We start from the raw sequence: 25,099 nt of genomic DNA, 5'->3' as shown, positions 1-25,099 counted from the left end.
TTGTATCCATCAAAAGTTGCACCAATCAAAGCACTATAAGAAATATAATACAAACCTTTTTGTTTGCTTATTTGACTTCCGCATCTGACATTGAATAACACGGAGAAATTACAGGGAAGTTTAACGTCAATCATGCACTTTTTAAATGACGTCACCGATACATGCACTTTTTAAATGACGTCACCGTACACCATTCACATATTTTGAGAGCTAAACCCCTCTACACACTTGAATGCCGACAGCCGGTGCTACAGTGAGATTTATTTTAGGACGTATGCTAGCTCTTTAAGAGGTAATTTTTACGCTGTACGCCCCCTAGCACTGAAGGGGTTGCCCAAGCCACCATTTGCGTTGCTATAAAAATGTCTCTATTTTAAGCCTAGGGTTTTCCCAAATTCCATAGAAAATTAACAAATAAAATGTTAATTTGTTTGAAATACATGTTGGGAATTCCTAAAGGTATCTGAAAGTAGATATGCTATAACTGCCATTATTGCCATTTTGATATGTCTCATCTTCCCCAAAGCGGGAGTAGTAATTTATTCCATGTTTCCAGTTTTACTTTTATTTTATTTATCCCAGGTATAATGTTTAGTTTTACTGTTTCTGTCATATTTGTATGACCAACTATGCCTAAATATTTAATTCCATTACCGGGCCGAGCAAAGTTATATTATTTTAATTGTGAAGGAAAACAGGATTTAGATACTGGGAGAGCTTCAGATTTGACCTAATTTATAGAATATCCTGATAAATTCTCATATTACTGGCAATGAATCTGACGGATTTTGGATTGTTAACAGGATGTCATCTGCTTAAAGCATCATTTTGTGACAAGAGTTAGGAGGACCTATTCCTTGAATTCTCTCATTTTGCCAAATGCTAGCTGATACAGGTTCTAAGCCAATTATAAACAGCACTGGAGATAAAGGACATCCTTGATGAATACCACTTTCTAAAATAATTGGATTTGATGTGTCTCCACCAGTAGCAATTCTAGCAACAGAGTTGTCGTACAATATTTGGACTCATTTCTGAAAATTTGCCCCAAAAACAAATTTTCCTGTAGAAGAAAGTAATTCCATTCTAATTTATCAAAGGCGTTCTTAGCATATAAACAGCCATCATAGGAACGTTGCTGTCTCTGATAAAGTTAAAGTGTACCACACAGGAGGCTGTGTGGTCCAGTGGTTAAAGAAAAGGGCCTGTAACCAGGAGGACCCTGGTTTAAATCCCGACTTAGCCACCGACTCATTGTGTGACCCTGAGCAAGTCACTTAACCTCCTTGTGCTCCATCTTTAGGGTGAGACGTAATTGACTCTGCAGTTGATACAATTGCCTTAGATAAAGGCGTCTGCTAAATAAACAAATAATAAAAAGTAACACATTCTAGATATGTCTTGATGAAAATCTGTTTTTCAAAACCTACTTCATCTGAATGTACAATATTGTCCATTACATTTTTAAGCCGATTTGCTAAGATATGAGAGAGAATCTTAAAATCACACTATAAAAGTGATACTGGTCTGTAATTTTTACAATCTAAGAGGTCTTTATTTGGTTTTGGGACAAGATTAATATTTGCTAAATGCATTGCCTGGGAGGTTTTTAGTTTTAAATGTATAGTTGCTTGTTTTTATAGCTATAATGTGATTATTTGCTGATAATGCATGTAGCCAGCACAGTGGCTTTGTTATTAGAACAGCAATAAATGTGTCCATATTGTAAATTATTTCGCATATCTCTGAGATTTTGGTTGTGATTTTGTTTTCACACATTTGTGATACAAAACGCAAGCAGACAAATGACCCAGTTTTCTTCTTATAATGCAAGAAAAGCATGTATACACATCACATCATAGCTGTGCTGAACTGAATCTACCTTGCCTGCATGCAGCGTTATCGGATCAAGACACCGGCTCCCTCGATAGCTCTACAGACAGGATACTGCTCCCTTGTGAATTGTATTTTTTTGTAGGAGCCATTTTAAACCAGGAACAATCGACACAGAATCAGTTTCCTGGAAACAAAGTGAGCTGTTCATTTATTCTGTTTTAGACAGGATATAATAAACAGTAACATTCATTCTGGTATCAGTCTTTGGTAGTCACCATTGCAGAAAAACATCTTTGGGCAGGGGTGCACCATTCTGGGTTGGACTTTGTTCCATCTGAACCAGAACTGACTCAATTGAACCAGTTTACGTCAGATTAAGCTTTTTCCAGGTCAGTTTATTATTTAATGATATTTATAAAACCTGGAGGACTCCAGGAGCAGATTTGTGACCCCCCCCCCCCCCCCCCCCACTAGGAATTGCTGTCAAACTGTGTGATTGCCTGCGAGGCTGGACCCTGCAGATAACCGAAGAGAAACCTGCAAACATTGAATCATGTGTTCAGCATGTAAGTGTGATATGCAAAATACACTACCGATAATATCAAGTATAACTGTGTGACGGGGTACTCCCCGCTCCTGTGCATAATATGTATTAATATTATTATTATTATTACTATACCCGGGTTGGGACTATACAAGGGTTGGGACTTGAACAGGCTTGGGACTGGGATGTGCTGCGCCAGTTGGCAGTGGTTCATTAAGCGGTTTATTAAAGCAGTCTCTAGTGTGATCATGGCTCCTGTCTTTCCCTTTGCAGAATGACACGTGGGGCCAGCAGTACTCCTTCGCACTCTTCAAGGCAATGAGTCACATGCTGTGTATTGGCTATGGGCAGCAGGCCCCCAGCGGCATGACGGACGTGTGGCTCACGATGCTCAGCATGATCGTGGGCGCCACCTGTTACGCCATGTTCATCGGCCATGCCACAGCGCTCATCCAATCCCTGGACTCCTCACGCCGCCAGTACCAGGAAAAGGTAACCCTGACACTCTCATATTTATTGGTTTGTACCAAATACAGAGTCCAAACCCATCAACCAATAGAGATGAAAGCATTATATGACAGGCACTATCTACTACACACGGCTGTGAAACTGGTTAGGTAAAGTAACTACTAGTATTCCCAGGACAGTACTATCGTATGTTTTTATATGTGGGGGGCCCCATCCCAATGTATCCCAAAATATGTCACAAATGTTGTTTGTTCTGCAAGTAATAGGGTTTGTGCAGCTTTTTTCTGTGTCTGAGATACCCCTCATAGTTATCAGGGAAATAAATAGAACATTGCATGGGCAAAAATACTAGCAGGTATTTTGCTTCAATGTCGTGTCATACAGTGACTCTAGCATACTGTGTGCCACTTTCATTGCTATTGGTTGATAGGCCAAAAACTACCCCTCATGTCAACTGCCCAATCTTTCTTTTATTATTGATACATTTTATGTTTATTTTATTTAAAAACCATAAAGCTTGTTGTGACAGGGAGTACCCTGTCGCAGGTTCTTGAGTGCATGTGTGCCTTTATGGAAGCAGCTGGGACGCTCAACAGGAGAAGCGTTGCTAAGCAACTAATTGAGCAGGTAGGCTCGCCCGGTGCTTAGATGATTGGGAGGTCCTGATTGGCTGGGGGGTGTGCCCGGGGAGGCTGCTCACAGCTCAAAAGGTTGAGGCTACTGCACGGCCATAGCCATACAGATGGGTGCTGAGCGAAAGCTTGCTGTGTCGATATCAAGAAGTAGAGCGTCCACTCAATGGAGAGAACTACTACATGAAACCCTTCCACTCCAAGATGGTGCTTGTGAAGGCATTGTCCAGCCAAGGCTGTTTGAAGAAGTAGGTCAGTTTAGGGGATGTTGATTCCAAACAGTATAGAGAGGGTGTGCATTGTGTAGTAGGTTCCTGGAGCGGGACGTTCCTTTTAGTGGGACTAGCACTCGCCTTGTTTGGCAAACATTTATTTGTAGCTTTGTTTTGTTTTCTTTATTAAATCTGACACTAGGGCTACCATTGCTGGTACCCCAGTGGCAGCACCTGTGTTAAGTCTAATGTCTGTGTTTGTGTGCCTGTGTGGCACGTCAACACCCAATGCACTGTGTCTGCCTCAGTATTATTCAATGACAACCCACATATGTAACATCACCCTGTATAGTCCATGTTTAAGTTTGTGATGAAGTACTGGTAGATAATAAAAAATTTAGAGCCATAATCATACATCTGTGTGTTTGCAAATATTTAAATGCATCTGGCTAGCTTTCAGTGAAAGATGGACCAGCTTCAGATGTGTTGATGCAAATAAAAGTATGCAAGCTGTTTCCAGCGTACCAACTGAACGAGCTGAAAATCAAAAGAAGCCCAACCCTTGTTTAACAGATTCTGTTGTGATTGGGTTAGCCACAGTGTCGACGCAGTGTTTTAAAAAGATTTTAAATTAAACTTGTTTTCATACTGAAATCAGAGAGAGCTCCACATAAAATGTATCAAAATCAATTGTCAATATAGTCGTACAGTATTATCTTCTGGTGAGGTGGAAATCCAGTGTGTCTGTATTATTAATTCTTATCCAGACTAATGTATGATTGGGTTCTTTTCGCGCTACTGTAAGTCAGTGTCAGGCGCTTGATTATATTTCCTGGTCCCTGCCTAACTACGGTATGGAATGCATACTTGAAAAATCAAGTCTTTAGCAAAGGTTGTATTTTGGTTTTCCTAAATTTTTAAAACCTTCAGGAACACTAGTCAAAAAATAACCACAGGTTTTACCTGTGTCAAATTTGTTTTTACCGAACCCTAATACAGTATATAAACATGATTCCTGGTATCAATATAGTTCAAATACATGTATGAGCTAAATGAAGCTGCTCCGCTGCAGTGTGGATTCGAGGAATCTCCTACTCCTGTCTATACCTGCCCCTGCTCCACTCCCCAGTGCCCAGGCTCCAGTGTTAATGAGCTCTGTGTGCAGTGGCCCGCCCGCCCACCAACATGACTCACCCAGCACTCTACACCATAGTGGCCTTTACTAAGTAAAACCGCTACGAAACCCCCTCAGAAAATATCATTTGTGAACACTGTTCCAAGACAATTTGAAAGTTTCCTTCATTGCCCATGAGAGCCCATGGAACACTGTAATTAAACACGTACACAGAGGATTTGCTTAGGCAATAGAATCCTCCTTTTAATTGTGTGAAGTTTCAATTCACTACCTGTGAATTGCTTTGCTTAGGGGGAGTGGCGCTGGATTTATCTCGCACAAGGCGCCATCAAGGATCGGTACGTCTCTGCAGACAATATCTGTTGGCCAACCATGTTGCTAAAGACCAGTGCCCCTTTCACATTTTCTCAGTTGGAATAATTTATTTCATGGATTATTAGCGTCTCCTACTAATTTACTATTGTTCTCATCCATAGCTATTAAACACTCAACAGTGCTGAATTAGGAAATCCTAAAAGAAACTACAATTCAGTGACAAATGTTTGGAAAGGGAGGGGGGGACTGCAAAATGTTTACTGTGGTACACTTTTAGAAGGTCTTATTTTCTCTACCCTCTTAACTGGATTGGAGATGGACCAAGATGGGGAACATGACTCAAACCCATGCGACTAACATGCTGTTCAGAGGAACAGTATTGAAATAGAAGGGGGGTCAGTACTGTATAGACACTGTAGCCAAGGCTTTCATTATATAAAACCCATTTGCAGACTGCACATCACTGAAGCAATGATTTCTAATTCAGTCTAATGCTCCCTAATCCACCTCACTGATGTTGCATTTGACCACTCACTAATGTGTGACCTTGCTTTGGTGGTGGTGATGTTTGACACACGCACTGAAACAGCACATCTGAAAATTAAACGGGAGAAGGCGGCAGAGGGGAATAGAGAGAGCACTACCCGGCTTATTAACAAGAGAAAACACACAGCCCGATAGAGAGAGCACTGCCCTTCTCATTAACAAAAGAAAACGCACTGCCCAATGCACGTTTTAAAGTTGCTGTTTCAACTTCTCAGCTGTATATCGTTTTACATGCTTCCCAGCAACCAATCACTGTTTTTTCTCTAACTCACATTTTTTTAGTGTTGCTGTGGTCATTTGACCTCTTGCTGGGATGCTGAAGTGAAACATTGATTATGTGAAAGAATAAGAAAAATAACAAACACATGATAAAAGTAATGTCTTTCCTGGTGTCCCCGAGATCTCCCATGGTAAAGGCATGGCCGCATGGTGTGCAGAGGGAGTCATACAGTTAAGGAAGTGCAGGGGTCCCGCAGTGGCTCACCTGGTATAAGCACAGCACAGGTTTGCGTCCTGGCTGTGCAAAATCACTTTTCTTCGCTTGGGATTCCGGAGGGAGCATCGCATTGAGGGAGGGACTGTGCCTCCTCATTGCTCTACAGCGGACCCTACTGGTCAGACACACAGTGAGCTCCTGCAAACACCTGCAGGGCTGGCCTTTGTCCTCCACTGGCTGGCAGCTCGCTGACATCCACTCTTGAGTTCCTAGGTGTAAAAGTGGAAGCTGGCTTGGTTGTGGGATCAGAGGACGCCCACTTAACCTTGGTTCATATACAGTAGGGAAATGCGAGCTCCATGTAGTGACGGTAATATACTGTTACTGGGATGATGTTAAAACGCTATTGTCTTTCTATATGTAAATGTATGATTTACTGGAATTGTTTTGTTGGAAGCATATCCTTCAAGGACTGCCATGATAGCACTGTGCCATGCAGACCGTCCCAGTATTCCAATATATTCCATCCGTGTTCTCATCACGTGGGGATTGTGATGCCATTGTGGAGTCACACAGAGGAGACATGTTTCCGGCAGCATGTCCTGGCATGCAGGCTGCCAAGAGCATTAGCAACTCACTGCTGCGTTCTCACTTCCCAACACACAAAGAAATAACAATTAGCAATTAAAAAGAGCCCTTCTGGCCATAGTTAAAATGATCCCTTCCCAGAGCACAGGAGACTCCTGGGGCTGGTGTTCAAAAGTTCAGTTGTTTTTTGTTTTTTAAAACTTTGTTTTACTCTTTTATGGAGTGCTAAGCAAGGCTTTTTAAGTCTGTGTTCTTACATGTATGCCTAGAGATATGCTGATCCTGTCTGTACACTTTAGAGTTTTGCATATATCTACAGAAGCACTTGGGATGCAGCTTGCTAAAATACTTCTTTAGCACAAGGTGTATAATGTACCTGGGGTATATGCAGACTGGTCTGCTCTACTCTCTTTCTGTCATTTTAGAGTTTTGCATATAATTAGAGAACCGCATGAAAAGGACTTTTATAGCAGTTATTAAGAGTATCAGGATGTGGGGCTCTATGCAGACCTGCTAAGCACACATTATAACTCTAGTGGATGTAGGTCATGGTGATCTTCTTTTTCCGTTTCCAAATTTGTATTCACAGTGGTGACTGGGGATGACTGTCACTGCCTTGCTGGTCTAATTTAGTAATGTCAAAAAGGATGTATAATCACACTTTCTGTAATTACATCTCTTTTCATATTTTCCTCTTTACTCTTAACTGGCATTTTCACACTGCATGTCCCTACAACTTGGATATATAAATTATTAGGACATTTTCAACACAACGTAATGTGGGATTTGAAAGGCGACTCGTTCATTTCCATCAGTCAGTCCCAGCTTGCACTGCTGGAGGAATTTACCTAATGAGCATGCAATGCACAGAAATAAATACGCAGGCTGAACTGTGAGTATAGTATACTGTAAAGGAAACAGGCTAGTGAATTCATGTGCAATTACAATTACACATGCACACAATCGTTGATGTTTGGCTGCAGAATGTGGATTGCAGACTGCAGATGGACCCTGCAGTGGCCCAGTGTGATCTCGGGACGATACAAAAGCTTTACAGACTGCTTTCATAGTGCAGCTGAATATGTGGCTCAAATGAGGTTTAAAAAACCCTGCCCTTAAAGGATTTTTGTGAAAGTTTCATTCCAGAGATTATTAAACACAAGAAAAGGGTATTCAATTTCAGTGACCCTGCCAGATGAGATTTTCATTAGAGACGATCCTGTCACCTCTGATCCTGCTGTCATTCAGCTTATTGAAAATGAAAAACAGCTTTAAAAACGCATCCGTTTCAGCTTCTAATTCGATTGTAAGTCGCCCTGGATAAGGGTGTCTGCTAAGAAATAAATAATAATAATAATAATAATAATAATAATTAGCGCACGACCCCGCCGCTTGCTGTATTTCTACACTCCCACGTTTTCACATCCCACGGGTGGATAGCAAGTTGGCAACAAAAGAAAAAAAGTTTTTAAAACCTCTAATGAGGTAGCTGACATGTCTATTGGGAGCTGCGTTATCCCTCTACAGCACAGGGAGGCTTGTTGAGTTGGGTCTGCCCTGCCCTGCTGGGAATTGAATGCTATATTGCTTTTACTGAAGCTGTCAGTTTGATGGGATATTACTCTTTTATTTATTTAGTGAATCAGGGTTTTACTTATGGGCGCCCAGCGAGGCAGATCAGTAGCCTTTAAACCACTGACGGTAATGGTTGGCACAGTTTGCATTAAACTACCCTTTCATCTTCGCCAGGGCAAGGTGAATTGGCAGGGGGCAATGCTTGTGTTTATGTGTTAATAAGAAGACGAGCAAGAATTTCATACGAATGATGTATATTTATCAAGCAATACAGTCGGATGCAGCGGTCACTACCTGCTATATGATTGACCACTGCATTATAGCGACAGTTAGGTGTCCCTAGTACATAATAAAAAGGTCAATACCTTATAAAAGTTTCCCATGTTAAATGTACAGTTTTTCCCTGTGGTTATACTATGCATTTACCATAGTTCGCTAAGGTTTTAATATGTTTTACCATACCGCTCTGTGCTTTACAATGCTTACGTACAGCATGCTTTTCCATGCTTTCACTATGCTTTATTACCCTTTGCCATGCTTTTCACTATGGGAGAATTTTATAAGGGATTATCTATAGGTAATGATGTTATAAACCATACAACTGGTCTATATATGAAGACATTTTAAAATTATGTTTTTAGGTTATATTTTGGTGTGGATTGCTTCGTTTGCTTAAAATTGAGTCAGCATTTAAAGCGATTCAAGATTCTTAAGTCCTGGTAGCTTTTAGAGGGCATCTACCTATTGGGAACATAATTGGCTGTGTGAGGCAATGAATAAGGTTTACAATAAGTGATAAAGCATCAGCATATTAATACATTGTCCTATCACAATTCTACACCTTGCACGATATTTACCCAAAGAAACAATAGGATACATTGTCTTATTGAATTCACCTGGAGAAACAGGAACAGCCAGGGAATCCCATAGGAAAGCGTGTGTTTCATTGGGATTGGGATGTGTTTTCAAAAAGGTTTATTGGAATCTGCTGTAAATGCTGGCCATCCTTACAACCCTGTGTTCAGGATCCATAGAGGCTGTGGTGTCTGAACTCCGCCTCATCAGGGGAATGCAAGTACAGTGACATTACAGGGGCAATCCATATATAGAGCTAGGTACTTGAACAGGGCAAGATTATCTAGTCATGGATACCAAGCTATTTAGTAAGCAAGTGGTCTGTGTATCAAATAGCAATCAAATTCCCTAAGTTGCTGGAGAAAGTACTTCATTTTCATATGTAGGTCAGCATTTAAATTTGCAGTTCATTAGTATGCGTTGATTATTAGACTCTTGTCACAGTTTCCAGAGGAGACAGTGAGTGTGTGAGTGTCTGCGTGTCTGTTTGTACGTGTTTATGTGAGCATTCTGCTGCAATTATAGCCTATCAAGTTAGGCTCCTTCGTCAGACATTATGCAAATCAATCAGTTCTTTACACCTCTGATATACATGACAGACTATATTCCAGGAAGCTGGATAAGTTCAGGGATACCATCTACAGGGTGTCAGAGGTTTGGAGCAAAAGATGATGAATAACTGAGACTCCAGGAACGTGTGGATGGCAGCTGGAGATTAAACGCCTAGTTAGAGAAAGGAGGCAAATGAGGAAGTAGTGGAGGAGGGCTGAAGAAAGTCAGAAGGAGGCTCTCAGTCTTCTGCAAAATGATCTAAAACAGAAGCTTGTGAAGTTGCGCAAGGCCTACGAAAGCACAGTAAAAAGGAGTGTGAAGACCCAGCTTTTATAAATATTAGTTCAGGTTTGTGAAGAACTTATTCACTAGCGGAAAGAATGGTATACTTACAGCAACTAAGTGTGTGATGTTTATCTATCAACAGTAGAGAGACTGGAGGCCTTGATTAGCTCATAAATTAGGAAACTGAGAAATTCGAGTGCGCTAAGGTTCCGCTGGAAATGACACTGATGGAGGGAGACAGCACCTGCAGTGAGAACTGGGAGAAAGTGAGCAGCACAGGACCCGGTGGAAGATGCAAAGGCTGCCCTTCATATCAGTGACGTCAAGGAGCAAGTTCAACAGGGAAGAGGAGGCCTTGGTCTCAGTTCAGCTCCCCTGAGAGGCACTGCTTTGTGCCTCTCCAGCTGAAAGGAGGAAGTTGGTAGTTACTAAAGTGCTAAAGTAGGAGGAGAGCATGAGGTGTGTCAAGGTGGTGTCCCAGGCTAAGCAGGGTGAATGGATGAGATGGGAGGATGTGGAACAGGATAAGATTGGCTGGCGAGACCTGTGGACAATGGAACAGAGGAGGATCAGCTTCCTGACCAGGTCCACATATTATGTTCATCCCTCACCACAGAACCTGAATGTGTTCATCACCGGCAACCCTGAAGCACATTCTTACATGATGGAAGGTGACTCTGAGCCAGGGTCACTTCACTTGGCATCATGACCAGGTGCAGCAGGAACTCTCTCTCTATGGTTCCTAGGCAATGCACTATCCTCGAAACGGGGAGTCCAACAGCATGAAGTCACTTTCTCTGGTTCCTAGGCTATTATCCTCATAACGGGGAGTCCAACAGCATGAAGTCACTCTCTCTGGTTCCTAGGCTATTATCTTCGTAACGGGGAGTCCAACAGCATGAAGTCACTCTCTCTGGTTCCTAGGCTATTATCCTCGAAACGGGGAGTCCAGCAGCATGAAGTCACTCTCTCTGGTTCCTAGGCTGTAAGAAGGTTGTCCAAACCCAGTTGTTTCTATCTCACTATCCTATTATTTCTGGTAAATTCATGGTTTAATAAAATATGCTAGTCCTGGCAAAAACCTGCAAAAGACCAAAACTGTATACTCTGTTCATTTAGTTTGCATGTGAGCAAGCCAAGTGTTAGAGCCATTTCCCACGTATTCAAACAGAGTACCTACTCTTGTTCTAGCAGCTGACTCTATGAGGCTAAAGAGTCTGCAGCAGTTCCTCCCCTAAGTTAGGTGCGTTTTTCCTTTCTGAAAATATCTCTTGGAGTGAAGAGCTTTGCGATCTGTAGTTCTCGTTACAGCACTCGAAGCGGTGGATCATTTCAGTTCATTTCTTGTAGTATAATGATGCGTGTTAAAAGTCTAAGTTCAAAATGTATCCAGCAGTGTGAACGGGTTAAAACAGCAATTACCAGCGAAGGCTGTGTGGTCCTTTCATGTCTTTTATCTAATAAGGAGTTATCCTCAGCTAGCCTGGCTCTCTCCCTCTCCATCATCTCCACACTCAATTGTTCCCTGTCTCTTACATTTATATTCAATTAATCATTTCTCTATGATCAAGGACTGTAGTAAGCTAGGAGCCCTCTTGCATTCATGACACCTCTGTCAATGCTTTTCTGGCGGCTGCTTCGTGTTGCACTGTGTACTTCTGCTTCTATCACTATTTATTTTCTTTCTCTTTTGATTGCAATTTGATCAATGTGCTGAATATAGCAGGGACGATTTCATATAACCAATGTCATGTTAAGTGTCATATGCAAGTCCTGGTAGCACTTCAGAATCCTATTCAAATAAAGAACAATGGTCCCAAAATTCATAATTTAATTCCTCTTATTAGCCAAGGCAACATTACCCCAGGTCCCCTGTTTCATCATTTGGTTCTTTGCTTGTGTTTTATGCTTTCATTTGGGGTTTGCAGATTTGCGGCACTTTTTGAAAAGTTGCATGTGCTTCCTGGTAACTAATCACTTCCTGTATTGTTGTTCAAAATGACTTGATCGAGCTGCAAGACGACCACAAGCCCTACAGCACATATATCTGAATCAAAAACATGGATTTGAAAGTATTTGATAGCATCTGTAATCTCATAATTGTAAAAAGATACCTCTTCAGTCTCTAGTGCTGCTATGAAGTCTTTAAAACAGGTACTTGAAAAGTCCAGATTAACAAGATTCTTTGGTCTGGTTAAATTCTAAAGTAATTATCTTCATACCTTCTAATGAACACCAACATTGAAAATACATGACAATGAAAGGTTTTGTTGTTGTCCCTTCTCTTTCTGCTAGTACAAACAAGTGGAGCAGTACATGTCCTTCCACAAGCTGCCCGCAGACATGCGGCAGAAGATTCACGATTACTACGAGCACCGCTACCAGGGCAAGATGTTCGACGAGGAGAGCATCCTGGGAGAGCTGAGCGACCCGCTAAGAGAGGTAAGATTGTGCATTCATTTCTATCACAGATTTCTACCCTTGCCAAAAGCTGAAATCTGTCTGTTTTATATTAGCTTAATGCATATAAACAATTCAACCCTCTGGCATGAACAGACTTACTCTTGTGCATAGAAATAACACACACTGGTATATTACAAATACCCAGAGGGACATTTATTATATTTCGGTCAAAACTGGAGAGGGAGCAATGTATTTGTTACACTGCATTTTGTTGGAAAGCTATTTAAATAGCTGATCAGAAATACAAGGCTCCTGGCAGTGACTGCTGCTTATTTCTTGTGCCGCTAAAAACTACCAACTTTGAAAGAGTTCACAGAGGTTGCGCAGGGCCTTTTAAGTCTGGTTTCAGAGACTAATCTGATCAGCATTAATCTGGGACTTCCTAATGTTACCTGACGGTGTGTTTTCACAGTCAAAGAAATTGGATCCAAGTTGGAATTTTATATATTAAAATATCAACAGTTGCATCAAAGTTTGCTAAATGTGTTTCTGCCTTCACTGTTTTTGAGATGATTCATAAGTATGGCAGAATGAAAACTCCACAGTTAGGTTTGCATTGTGCATTTCCTTGAGCACATTTACAATCTCCTCCCGACTGACTGGATTCCACAGAAAATCATCTCCTTTTAGAAGCTCAGTGAAACTTTCCACACAAAGTAACAACATTTTTTTCGTATATCCGTCAACAACAAGCTGAATGTGTCACTGCAAGCCTGCCAACTAATCAGAGCAAACTTGGACATGGCGTTTATGTGCTTTCCTCAACCTGGAAGCTCTTTTTTGTAAGGCAGTCCATGGTTAGTGTTTATCTGGGTCATTTGGCACTGAAATTAATTGAATATTCATGTTTATTCCTTTCTATACCAGTCAATTACATAGTAACAGAGTCAGGTACTCGTATTGTTCAGCTCACTAGTTAACCCAGGTTACTTCAGATACATATAAGGCATGTCTACACTGCTCCCCGCACTCCTCATATCTGAGTATCTGAGAGATATTCACCAGAGTACAACCCAGTAGGTGACACACACTCTGAATGTTACTTAGATAACCAATTAGTAAAGGAACATTCAAATCTAAAATTAAACAGAAACAAGCAGAAAAAAATGCTGAAACAGACACAATGTTGATAAAGTGGGGAGGCTTGTCAATAAGTTTCTTCAGTGCGTGTACTTCCTCTGTCCACCCCTCTTGGCTGAGTTCTCTCAGTACACACTGTTTTTCTGGAAGTCTCCCCGGTGCAATCAATGGAGCCTGCTGGTGTTCAATGTTCTGCTGTTCTGCTTGTTCTTATTTCTTAGCAGACGCAGACTCGTGCTGAACTCCTAGTCAATAGGAGAATGTCTTACACAGCTCACTTGTTTCAATTTGCTTAGAGTCTGGTGTGAATTATGTGAATTTTTTTCCATTCTTTCTGATTCATTTCCAAAGTTTTCTCATTTTCTATTTTAATCCATGAGTCTTCAATCTTCAACACAATGAGAAAGGCTTCAAAGTTTCTTAGTATTTATTGATTTTATTTTGTATTTTCCGATTTATCTAGAAATGCACACAAAGTAATCACAATACTGTACAGATGCAAAAACATTTACTTACTTACTTAAAACTCACTCACCTCAGAATGAGCATTGCACCTCCAGTCACACTGGAATTCCAGCAGTGATTCTGATTTCAACACAGCTCTCAGGAAACACGTTGGAATATTCAGATTGGATTACATGTTCAAAGTCATGGAAACACAGAAAGTGTTTTTTTTTCAGATAATTTCATTCTGACTTATTTTTCTAAAAACAGCCCTTTTACTCAGAGACACATTCTGAAAGCTCCTCCAAATTATCATTAACTGGACAGGAGGTCCCTGGTTCAAATCCTGGCTCACTCACTGACTCACTGTGCAAGCCACTTAACTTCCTTGTGCTCCGTTTTTCGGGCGAGACGCGGTTGTAAGTGATTGCAGCTGGGTCATTCTACGAAAATGGTGGCTTTTTGAACAGCCAACTTTTAAAAAATGTAATTCTTTTTTTTACACCAAAACTTATAGTCAGATAATAGTTAACCCCTTAACATTACACCGTGTAACAATTTTTTTTTTTTTTTGTTCCTGGGTAGTAAGTGTTATTTCCTAATTGCTTATGCCTCAAAAGTATAGAAAATGGCTATTATTCCCCACAAACTTTGCTTTTGTGACCAGGACAGTGATATTTTGAAATTTACCTATTTTCCAGAACATTCCAGATACATTCAGTGCTGAGTAAACTTGGAGTAACTTCTAGAACTTTCTAGTAATATAAATAGTAGTATAAATACAGGGGCCTTAAGCCCACCAATTCAGTTTAGTTCCAGCTGCCTAAGTGGATACATATCTGCATTTTTCTGAGATGGCATCAAGGTCATAGGAGACTTAAAAATGGTGGCATTCCTGATGGGTCTCCAAGGCGGTTTTACCAAGTTTCCCTGCTATCTTTGCCTTTGGGACAGCAGGGACACCAAGGCGCACTACCACAGGCGGGACTGGCCACAGCGGACCGAGTTCTCTGTGGGGAGGAACAACGTCAAGTGGGAGCCACTGGTGGACCCCCGGAAGGTGCTGATGCCACCACTGCACATCAAATTGGGCCTTATGAAACAATTTGACAGAGCTCTAGATAAGGAGTTGGCAGCCTTCAAGTACCTTCAAGACTTCTTCCCTAAGCCGTCTGAGGCAAAGGTCAAAACCGGTGTCTTCGTCGAACCACAGATAAAGAAGATCCTGGAGTGCAATGAATTCCCAGTGATTCGGGGCTTCCTGGGTAATCACAAGGCCAAAAACTATGTGGAGCTGGTTGAGACTCTGGTGAAGAACTACGGCACAATGGACTGTAGGATGTCCCTCAAAGTCCATATCCTTGATGCTCATCTTGATAAATTCAAGGAGAACATGGGAGCGTACTCGGAGGAGCAAGGCGAGCGCTTCCACCAGGATATACTGGACTTTGAACGCCGCTACCAAGGACAGTATAACGAGAACATGATGGCAGACTACATTTGGGGGCTGATTCGTGAAAGTGATTTACAGTATAATCGTAAATCTCGAAAAACTACTCACTTCTAAATCTTTTGTAGTCATTTTTGTATTACTTTAGTATAAATACATGTTAATTTGGATTCATATGTTGTTTTTTTCTGACTTGACTTTCTATGTGAACGAAAAGACACAAATCCGCCCGTTTTCTCATTGGAAATAGGTAAATTTCAAAATATCACTGTCCTGGTCACAAAAGCAGTTTGTGGGGAATAATAGCCATTTTCTATACTTTTGAGGCATAAGCAATTAGGAAATAATACTTACTACCCAGGAACAAAAATTGTGTTACATAGTGTTATAAATCAACATAAATGACAGCTTAATATATTTTGATATTTTTACTACATTACATTAAAAAATGCTTGTGCTGCCTTTTTGTCACTGGTGTTACCTATATTTTAGATGACAATTCAGGCTTTCCAGAATGTAATTTGACTATATAATTTGCATATATAATCAAAGACAGAAAAGGTTAATGATAATATAAAAAATTGTTTTGATTAGTAATAATTTACTTTAAACAGGTATGTGTAAAGTTTTATTGTGTGACATTTTTCTATTTGTACCATTGTGTTTTTGTTGTAACATTAGAAATAATTGAGGTTGAGTCATCCAAATTGAATGATCATATCCTTCAAATGCTTACTAATGAATGCAGTAACAGGTAGGAAGATCCAAAAACCATATTCTATGAAATTGGGCAACTCTGATGCCAGAACACCAATATACCATGCAGGAACACCAGTGATGCAATGTGAAACCAACAACATAACATAAGATTATTTCAAACAAATTTTATGAATTTATTAGTAATATTTTTCATTACAAATAATTTCAGATTTCATAAGATGTGTTGCTTTAATATGAACAATAAAATGGAGATGGGGGGCTCCTCCGCCACATAGAGGACACCAGTGTGGAGCGTCACTTGCTTGTGTGACCCCCCGAAGTGAACTGACTGGATCTCTGAAGCGTACTTGCAAGTGAAGTTCTCACTAAAGTCTATATGGATCAGGCAGTCATTGGTCAGGCTTTCCCTCAGGGTCCGGTAGATGCTGTACTGCCATCTGATGTTGAACAGATGTTTCCTGAATTTAAAGAGCCTATCTTGGAATTGGGTCACCAGCTCTTCCTCTGTTATGGCTATATCCTTCTTCACAGTGATTAAGTTACTTTTCTCTTGTTCTTCATTTGCTCTGTTGTGCTCTATCTTCTCCAGACACCACTGGGTAAGCGACACCTCTTCATTGGATTTCTGTCTGGCCGGTGGTACAGTGGAGTGTTCACATTCTTGGCATTCACCATAGGCGCATGTCTTTGAATTGTCTATGGACAAGGTATGACAGCAATCCATGCTTTGGTTTTGTGCCACAAATGCTAAATGGTTAGCATTTGAAACAGTGGCCAGGTAAACAAAATCATGACTTGCTGTCATACCTTGTCCATAGACTGCATACATGATAAGGAAAACAATATGTCATTTTGTAATTTGGGTGAACTATCCCTTTAAGTAACTCTGTAGATAAGTACTTATGTCTTCCTACAGACACATTGTCTTAAATTCTGACCTTGCAGTACTGGGTTCACTGTCTGGAGTGGATGGGGGGGGGTCAACACTGCCTTTCTTGCTTTCAATCTCTCTCTGTGTTTTGCCTGTCTGACCCGCCATTTCCTTCACTCCCGTCTTTTTTCCCTTTCTGTGAGATCCTTCACTCTCTTTCTTTTTTGACTCTAAATCCTTTAAGTAAGTCTGGTGTTTCTGTTTAAGGTAGGCTGCTCTGCGGTCTGGGTCAGCATCCCTGCTTTTCAGCAGCACTTAATTTTGCCATATATATCAAAAGGAAAGCCATATTATGTGGTTACAACATTGAAACAGTGATAAAATGCTAATAAGTCTTTATTAATATAATTGTTGAGGCTTTCATAAAACCTTACGTTGAGAAAAAAGTTAGTGGTGTTATTGATTGTCACTGGTGTTACCAGCAGGAAAAGTAACACCAATGACGATAACACCAGTGACAAATCTGCAGACAAGATGGCATATCTAAGATGACGGCCACATTAGCCCAAACCCCACTTCTTAAATTGTAAATAAATCACTTAATCATGCGATTTGATCAATTATTTTAATCAAATTTAATTTCCCCTTACTATAAACTGTATAACACCAGTGACACATCTTAAGTCCTCGCATGAAATTACCAAATTAATCATCAAATTGCTAACATATGAAGAGAGTGTGCACACTCACCATGTCCTTTTCAAAACAGCCCCGCTGCCAATGAACCTTTGACCCAGGAAGAAGTTGGCAAGGATGTTGCATTTTTTCAAAGTGGTGGTTTTTATAAATTTTAACACCAGTGACATGAAATTGAGGGACAGCTATTCCCTGTAAATTATTTATAATATTAGTTGATATTTTAGTTTTTTAAGTAGTCCACTAAATAACTATAATACTTTCCTTTGTATTATGACATTTAAAGGGGGAGAAAAATATATTTTTTAACTCAAAATATGTCACTAAACCACAACTCCTGACCCAAGGGACAAGCCAATTTCATGGTACTGACCGTGTTCTACAATATATTAAAAAAATGGTTTGCAATATAACTGTCTTACATATGTTTTATTGACAATAAAACACTTCAATTAAAACAAAAAACATATATTTTGTGTCATTATCTGACACCTTTAAGTGTTTTTCCTGGTAGTTAAAGCCGGGACAGGAAAGCCACCATTTTCGTAGAATGACCCAGCTGATGCATAATTCACACACCCTAGTCTCTGTAAGTCGCCTTGGATAAAGGCATCTGCTAAATAAAATACAAAATAATAAACATGGGGCCCTGGTCTTGATATTAAAGGGTAATCCTATCCTATGCAAACAGGACAGCACGGGGCCCTGGACTAGATATTAAAGAGTAATCCTATCCTATGCACACAAGAACACTGCTTTCAACACCTCTGCCTCTTCTCTCTTTGAAGGAGATCATCAACTTTAACTGTCGGAAGCTAGTGGCGTCGATGCCTCTGTTTGCCAACGCGGACCCCAACTTCGTGACCTCCATGCTGACCAAGCTGCACTTCGAGGTGTTCCAGCCCACAGACTACATCGTGCGCGAGGGCACCGTGGGCAAGAAGATGTACTTCATCCAGCACGGCGTGGTCAGCATCCTCACCCGGGGCAACAAGGAGACCAAGCTGTCCGACGGCTCCTACTTTGGGGGTGAGAGCTGCAGACACCTGCTTACAGTTCAGTAACAGGCCAGTCCAGGTTAAACCAGCAGATACAGCCTAGCTACAAGAGCCAGATGCTTCGGATTTCATTTGCATAGTTGTTTTTAATGCACCATTACCTTTTTGATGTTTGCAGTCATTTTGACTGGTTCTTATTGTTAAGACTCAAATACGGTGCTTTTATTTTCTGACAGTTGCTCTTCAGTTCTAGTTGCCTGATGTAGATACATGTGGCCTATGCTAGATCAGTCAAATTGTCTTAAGCTAGCGCACAAGTTTCCATTCTTTTTGCTGGCAGTACACTGCTGTGCACTTGGTGGTGCAGTCACTTACTGCTATAAAGACACTTTGGCTTATCTGACCAGCTTTAATTACATGCCTATGTAAGGGAACTAGAAATTAACCTCTCAGAATGATTGCAGACATCAGTACAATGTAAGAGGACAGTAGCAGTTTGACATGAATGTAGACCAGTATATAAGTGTCATGACAATCGCATTTTATTTTATTCGCACATGTGCAGGTTTGAAAACATGTTTTATCGTTAAAATAAAAATCCCATACTACAGCAGGTATTAAGAAAGCTCTCAGTTTACAGTGTTATCATTCTAGCATTAGCAGCCACATTAATCTTAGTGTTTGAAGTTATGATGAAACTGCAAGTAACAACATTCTCTGTATTTATTTCAAGAACTTCTAAATTCCCAGCTGAAATATTCCGTACATTTGGAGTTGTGATATAGGCAGCAGTATAGCATTGATTAACACAGGGACATGCAGTTAGGGCAGGCAAGGTAGGCATGCTTGCCTTTAATAAAAATCTATATATTTTTTATATATTTTTATAATATACTGTCTATGAAAGAAAGATGGATAATGCTTTTCCATTTACACGCTCAAGCTCTGTGTCGGAGGAATGCGATATCCATAAAAGCTGCCTCTCAAGCGGCTTCTCTTTACCGTGTATTAAGACAGGATCGGTTTACGAATGCTTGTTTACTCTTCTACTCTAGGGGATGGGACTGCTTTTGGTTCTGTTCGTTCTATCTGTGCGAGACGTCATTTTTGGCAGAAATACAAGCAGACACAGCCAATCCCGTTGACCAAATAGACAGGAAATAAGCGTGGCTCAGAACTGCTTTACCTCTGCAGTCTATCTGTCAATCATATTTGTATAGCCATTGTACGTTCATGATCTCAGCATCAGTGCACTTTTGGATACAAGTACTAATTGTTAAATAATAAATAATTGATTTAAACATTGCAATAAATCAAAGTCAAGGGAAATCGGAATGTATATCGAGAAAATTACAACTGTGTTCAGAAGCTGGGAGCACAGACTTACGATGGAGCCACTGTCATGGCTTCCGGACTGAATGGATTGCAGGCAGAAAAAGTGCCAGAAGCAGCATTCACTCATTGCTATGCCCTTAAATTAAACCTTGTGCTTTCCCAGTTAGCAAATCTCATTACAGAATGCAAGATATTTCTGAAAATGTAGAGGGGTTGGCTGCATTTTTTAATAAATCCACAAAACGCACCAGGCTTCTCGATGAGGGAAATAACGCATGCCATGGACTTTCTAATAATGTGGCCTGACAGTAATGCCTACCCAGACATTTCATCCACCGCATGTCACTGGATTAGCATGATGTCTTATAGATGGGCACACTGCTCCTCACAAGAGGTCACCGCTGCCCTGTCCTTAGATGATGAAAAGAGGATGGCAAGCAATTCCAGATGCTGGTGAAGCTTAATCTGCATTTGCACTCCATGCAGAGCTCTTCTGTGCATTAGCACTCCGTGTAGAACTCTGCATTAGCATTCAATGCAGAGCTTGTCTGTGCATTAGCATTACATGCAGAGCTCTTCTTTGCACTACCATTCCATGCAGAGCTTGTCTGTGCACTAGCATTCCATGCAGAGTTCTGCATTAGCATTCCATGCAGAGCTTGTCTGTGCACTAGCTTTCCATGCAGAGCTCTTCTGTGCATTAGCATTCCATGCAGAGCTCTTCTGTGCACTACCATTCCATGCAGAGCTTGTCTGTGCACTACCATTCCATGCAGAGCTCTTCTGTGCATTAGCATTCCATGCAGAGCTTGTCTGTGCACTAGCATTCCATGCAGAGCTCTTCTGTGCATTAGCATTCCATGCAGAGCTCTTCTGTGCACTAGAATTCCATGCAGAGTTCTTCTGTGCATTAGCATTCCATGCAGAGCTCTTTTGTGCACTAGCATTCCATGCAGAGCTCTTTGCATTAGCATTCCATGCAGAGCTTGTCTGTGCACTAGCATTCCATGCAGAGCTCTTCTGAGCATTAGCATTCCATGCAGAGCTCTTCTGTGCATTAACATTCCATGCAGAGCTCTTCTGTGTACTAGCATTCCATGCAGAGCTCTTCTGTGCACTAGCATTCCATGCAGAGCTCTTCTGTGCACTAGCATTCCATGCAGAGCTCTTCGTTGATTTACAGACGAGAACAATCACACTTGGTTGGCAGGGTGAAGCTCAGACCATTTCATTTCAAACGATCCTCCTCATTCGAGCCGTCCCGTTGCATTTATTTCAATTTCAATTTGTAGGTCTATGGAAATATGTTTGGCAGTGTGTAAATGTTTATGCTAATATATCTGAAATGTCATAATTTGCATAGTTTGCTTTTAATTCTTAAAGGCTGCTTGATCTTGTCAGAGCCTTTTAAGAGATTTTTCTTTTTACCCGGTTTTACCCTGGATGTGTATCTTAAACCTAAATTTTAAATTAGAGCTATCAGTATGGTGACCTTCATCCACTACGTCTACATGTAAAATATAGTGTGGGATATGTACTGACAAGCCCCTTCAAGCTTAGCTTGGGATTCTCTTATAGAGCAAAAAGCCTCAAATGACATTTTAATTTTTTTTCTTTTTTCAATGTTTGCAACCATTCTGAGTGGTTCTAATTGTGATTACTAAAACACCTCTTCACTTGTAGTTGCCAGGCACTGACATATATACATAGACTGGATCAGAGACAGCGCCACCTAGTGAACACCACAGCCTGCAGAGCGAGTTTCCTTTGGTATTGCTGAGATCAGAAGTTGCTCACTAGATGGTACTGGCGCTTACTAACATAAAGACACTTTGGCAAATCTAGCTGTTATCTCCATGGCTGCTAGAACTAAAGAGCAATTTCTGAACTCAAGACAAAGCACCATAAACGCAGACGTAGGGGAGTGAGTAATTGCAATAAGAATCCCTCAGAATTATTGAAATATATATATATATGAAAATGCAATTTGAAGCTGTACTAAAGTGTTTCTAAGCACATGTCCAAATGTAAATGCGATATACGTACGATGTAGCATACAGGCTCTCCTGATGTGTTCAATGCCTGCGTATATCCTCTCATTCTGATATGCTCAGTAAAGTGTGCTAAACACTGTCGTTATCAAGTTTCCATTGGATAAGCGTTGCTCTAGTATTTAAAATGTGGACATTGTTTATTGAACCCCTCCGTCGCTCTGCCTGCACTGCACCACAGCCCCGGTTTCACTCTAGATCCCCTGGTTCTCAATGTGCCGTCTCACCATTGGTGATTCACTCATATAATCCAAGCTCTTAGCTATTTTGCGCACTCCTCTGGGCTAACACGCTTCAGCCTTGGGGACCACCGTACTGAACAAGAGTTAGCCATTCATGAAATTAATTTTTGTAACTGTCAGAAATAGAAGAACGAGTCCTTCATACTTAACATGCATTATTCAAACTACGTATCAGATTTGAATTCCGTGCCTCAAAAACAAGAAAGAAATATATACCTCAGTCACTTATTCTTGATATAAAAAAGGAGTGGGTATAAGTGATAATGAATGTGCTGTAAACTTGAATCAGTACTACAAACTTCAGCTTTGCTGCTTTCATTCCCTGTTGTTACAATGCTTGAATTCTTTGTATTTGGGCTGTGTCCATGTAGTTAAATCTGTACTCCCAAGTGAGCCAGGGGAATTCAAATACTAGCACCTAAAATGATAAAGTTCTATTTTTTTCTGAAAAGGAAAAGAACACATGCTTGGTTAGTTTAAGACATACACCTTACATCCCACGGCTACAACTGGTGTTGAGAAAGCAATGCGAGCTGACAGGAATACAGAGCCCCCTGCACACAGATCCGCGGTGAGGGAAACAGGCACAGACTGGTCCCCCCCAGGCTGCCAGCATTCAGAGTTGATACATTGTGGGCTGGAGATAGGAAGATAGCGCTGGAGACCCCCGCAAGGTGGAATACACTCATACATTTTTTTAAATAGTTTTATACATTTTACAGAAGATTGTTACCCAGTGAGTCTAAAATGAAACCTGTGCTTACTAGTCTTGCCTTTTAGAAACCTGGAAAAATGTTTTGTAATTTCTGGATGAGCTGCGTTAACTGTTAACTGTTTTATTTATTTTTTTCTTATCCCAATATGAAATTGAATATACTCAGTATGTACACGGATGCAGACAGTATGCCTTTTAAAACGGACCAAAGAAACACAATGGCCTTGAAACTAAATCACCTGTGAATGTATTTAACATTGGGATCCAACACCAGTGTAATAACCACCATCTCCAGATTTATAGAAATAGTTCCTGTTGAAATATTTGTCTGAGTTTCTTCTGACAGGATTGTGTCCAAATTGGAGCATCAGTTCAACTCCTATACTGAGGCGTAAAGTCAGTTTCAGTTTTGTTTCAAAAGAAAAAGGAACCAAGTTTGTACCTAACCCTGTAACTTTACAGAAGTGTATGTATATTGTTGTATTGGATGATGATGATGGACTGTGTCTGTGTTCTGTGCAGAGATCTGCTTGCTGACCCGGGGCCGGAGGACGGCCAGTGTCCGGGCCGACACGTACTGCCGGCTCTACTCGCTCTCCGTGGACAGCTTCAACGAGGTGCTGGAGGAGTACCCCATGATGAGAAGAGCCTTCGAGACCGTGGCCCTGGACCGGCTGGACCGCATCGGTGAGAACACAGCACACACACAATACACACCATAGCACTGTGCTAACACAGCGCACACACAATACACACCATAGCACTGTGTTAACACAGCACACCCAATACACACCATAGCACTGTGCTAACACAGCACACACACAATACACACCATAGCACTGTGCTAACACAGCACACACACAATACACACCATAGCACTGTGCTAACACAGCACACACACAATACACACCATAGCACTGTGCTAACACAGCACACACACAATACACACCATAGCACTGTGCTAACACAGCACACACACAATACACACCATACCACTGTGCTAACACTGCTAACACAGCACACACCCAGTACACACCATACTACTGTGCTAACACTGCTAACACAGCACACACCCAATACACACCATACCACTGTGCTAACACAGCACATACACAATACACACCATAGCACTGTGCTAACACAGCGCACACACAATACACACCATACCACTGTGCTAACACTGCTAACACAGCACACACCCAGTACACACCATACTACTGTGCTAACACTGCTAACACAGCACCCACCCAATACACACCATACCACTGTGCTAACACAGCGCACACACAATACACACCATAGCACTGTGCTAACACAGCGCACACACAATACACACCATAGCACTGTGCTAACACAGCTCACACACAATACACACCATAGCACTGTGCTAACACAGCGCACACACAATACACACCATACCACTGTGCTAACACTGCTAACACAGCACAATGCAGACTGTGGGCTGGAGATTGGAAAGATGACGCTGGAGACCCCTGCAAGTTTGGGATTGAACGATGTAAAGTCACGGATGATATACATAAAAGCAGAGAGCAAGGAAACCCCCTGGCTATTTACTGGAATAACGCAAACCTTCCTTACCCATCTGTGGAGGAGCAGACATAGCCTTACATTAGAATAAACATAGTGTGCAAACAGAGACCTCTTTACCCGAGTGAAGACCACTTAATCATGTGCGCTGAAACATGGGTTTCTTTCAACACGCTTGAGACATGGCACCTAACTTCAGACCTCCATGATAAGACTGTCACCTTCCTTACTGGGAATTTAGCGTTCTGTGTGCACTCCCTTGGTCCGAGTAGCAGGATAAGCTCTGTCACACTTGAGAGCTGGGTCCTTGAAGATTGCAGGCTGGCTAGGGAGCCAGACTAGACGGCTAGTGGATGAATAACATCAGCCGGAGGCTCAACAGCAGCAGCTCGTTACTGTTATTTGAGCGTACAGGGTAAAGCAGGTTCCTATTAGAATAATACATTATATTATATCAGTACTTAATTCCTTCCCACATCGGACAAGGTTCCCAGTTCCAGAGCTAAG

General features: G+C 41.1%; 1 protein-coding gene across 1 annotated transcript in view; it reads left to right on the top strand.

Annotated features, from left to right (window-relative positions):
• LOC117429766 (potassium/sodium hyperpolarization-activated cyclic nucleotide-gated channel 4) overlaps window positions 1–25,099 on the top strand; it is an 81,535-nt gene that overhangs the window by 46,261 nt on the left and 10,175 nt on the right. The window contains exons 4-7 of the mRNA XM_058998411.1: window positions 2,654–2,872; window positions 12,275–12,421; window positions 18,492–18,732; window positions 23,567–23,731. Coding sequence (XP_058854394.1) covers window positions 2,654–2,872; window positions 12,275–12,421; window positions 18,492–18,732; window positions 23,567–23,731 — 772 coding nt within the window. The remainder of the gene's footprint in view (window positions 1–2,653; window positions 2,873–12,274; window positions 12,422–18,491; window positions 18,733–23,566; window positions 23,732–25,099) is intronic.

Source organism: Acipenser ruthenus, chromosome 24 (assembly GCF_902713425.1).
Source record: "Acipenser ruthenus chromosome 24, fAciRut3.2 maternal haplotype, whole genome shotgun sequence".
Classification (NCBI taxonomy): Eukaryota; Metazoa; Chordata; class Actinopteri; order Acipenseriformes; family Acipenseridae; genus Acipenser; species Acipenser ruthenus.
The sequence above is the reverse complement of the archived record's forward strand: the minus strand, read 5'-3'. Positions and strand labels throughout refer to the sequence as shown.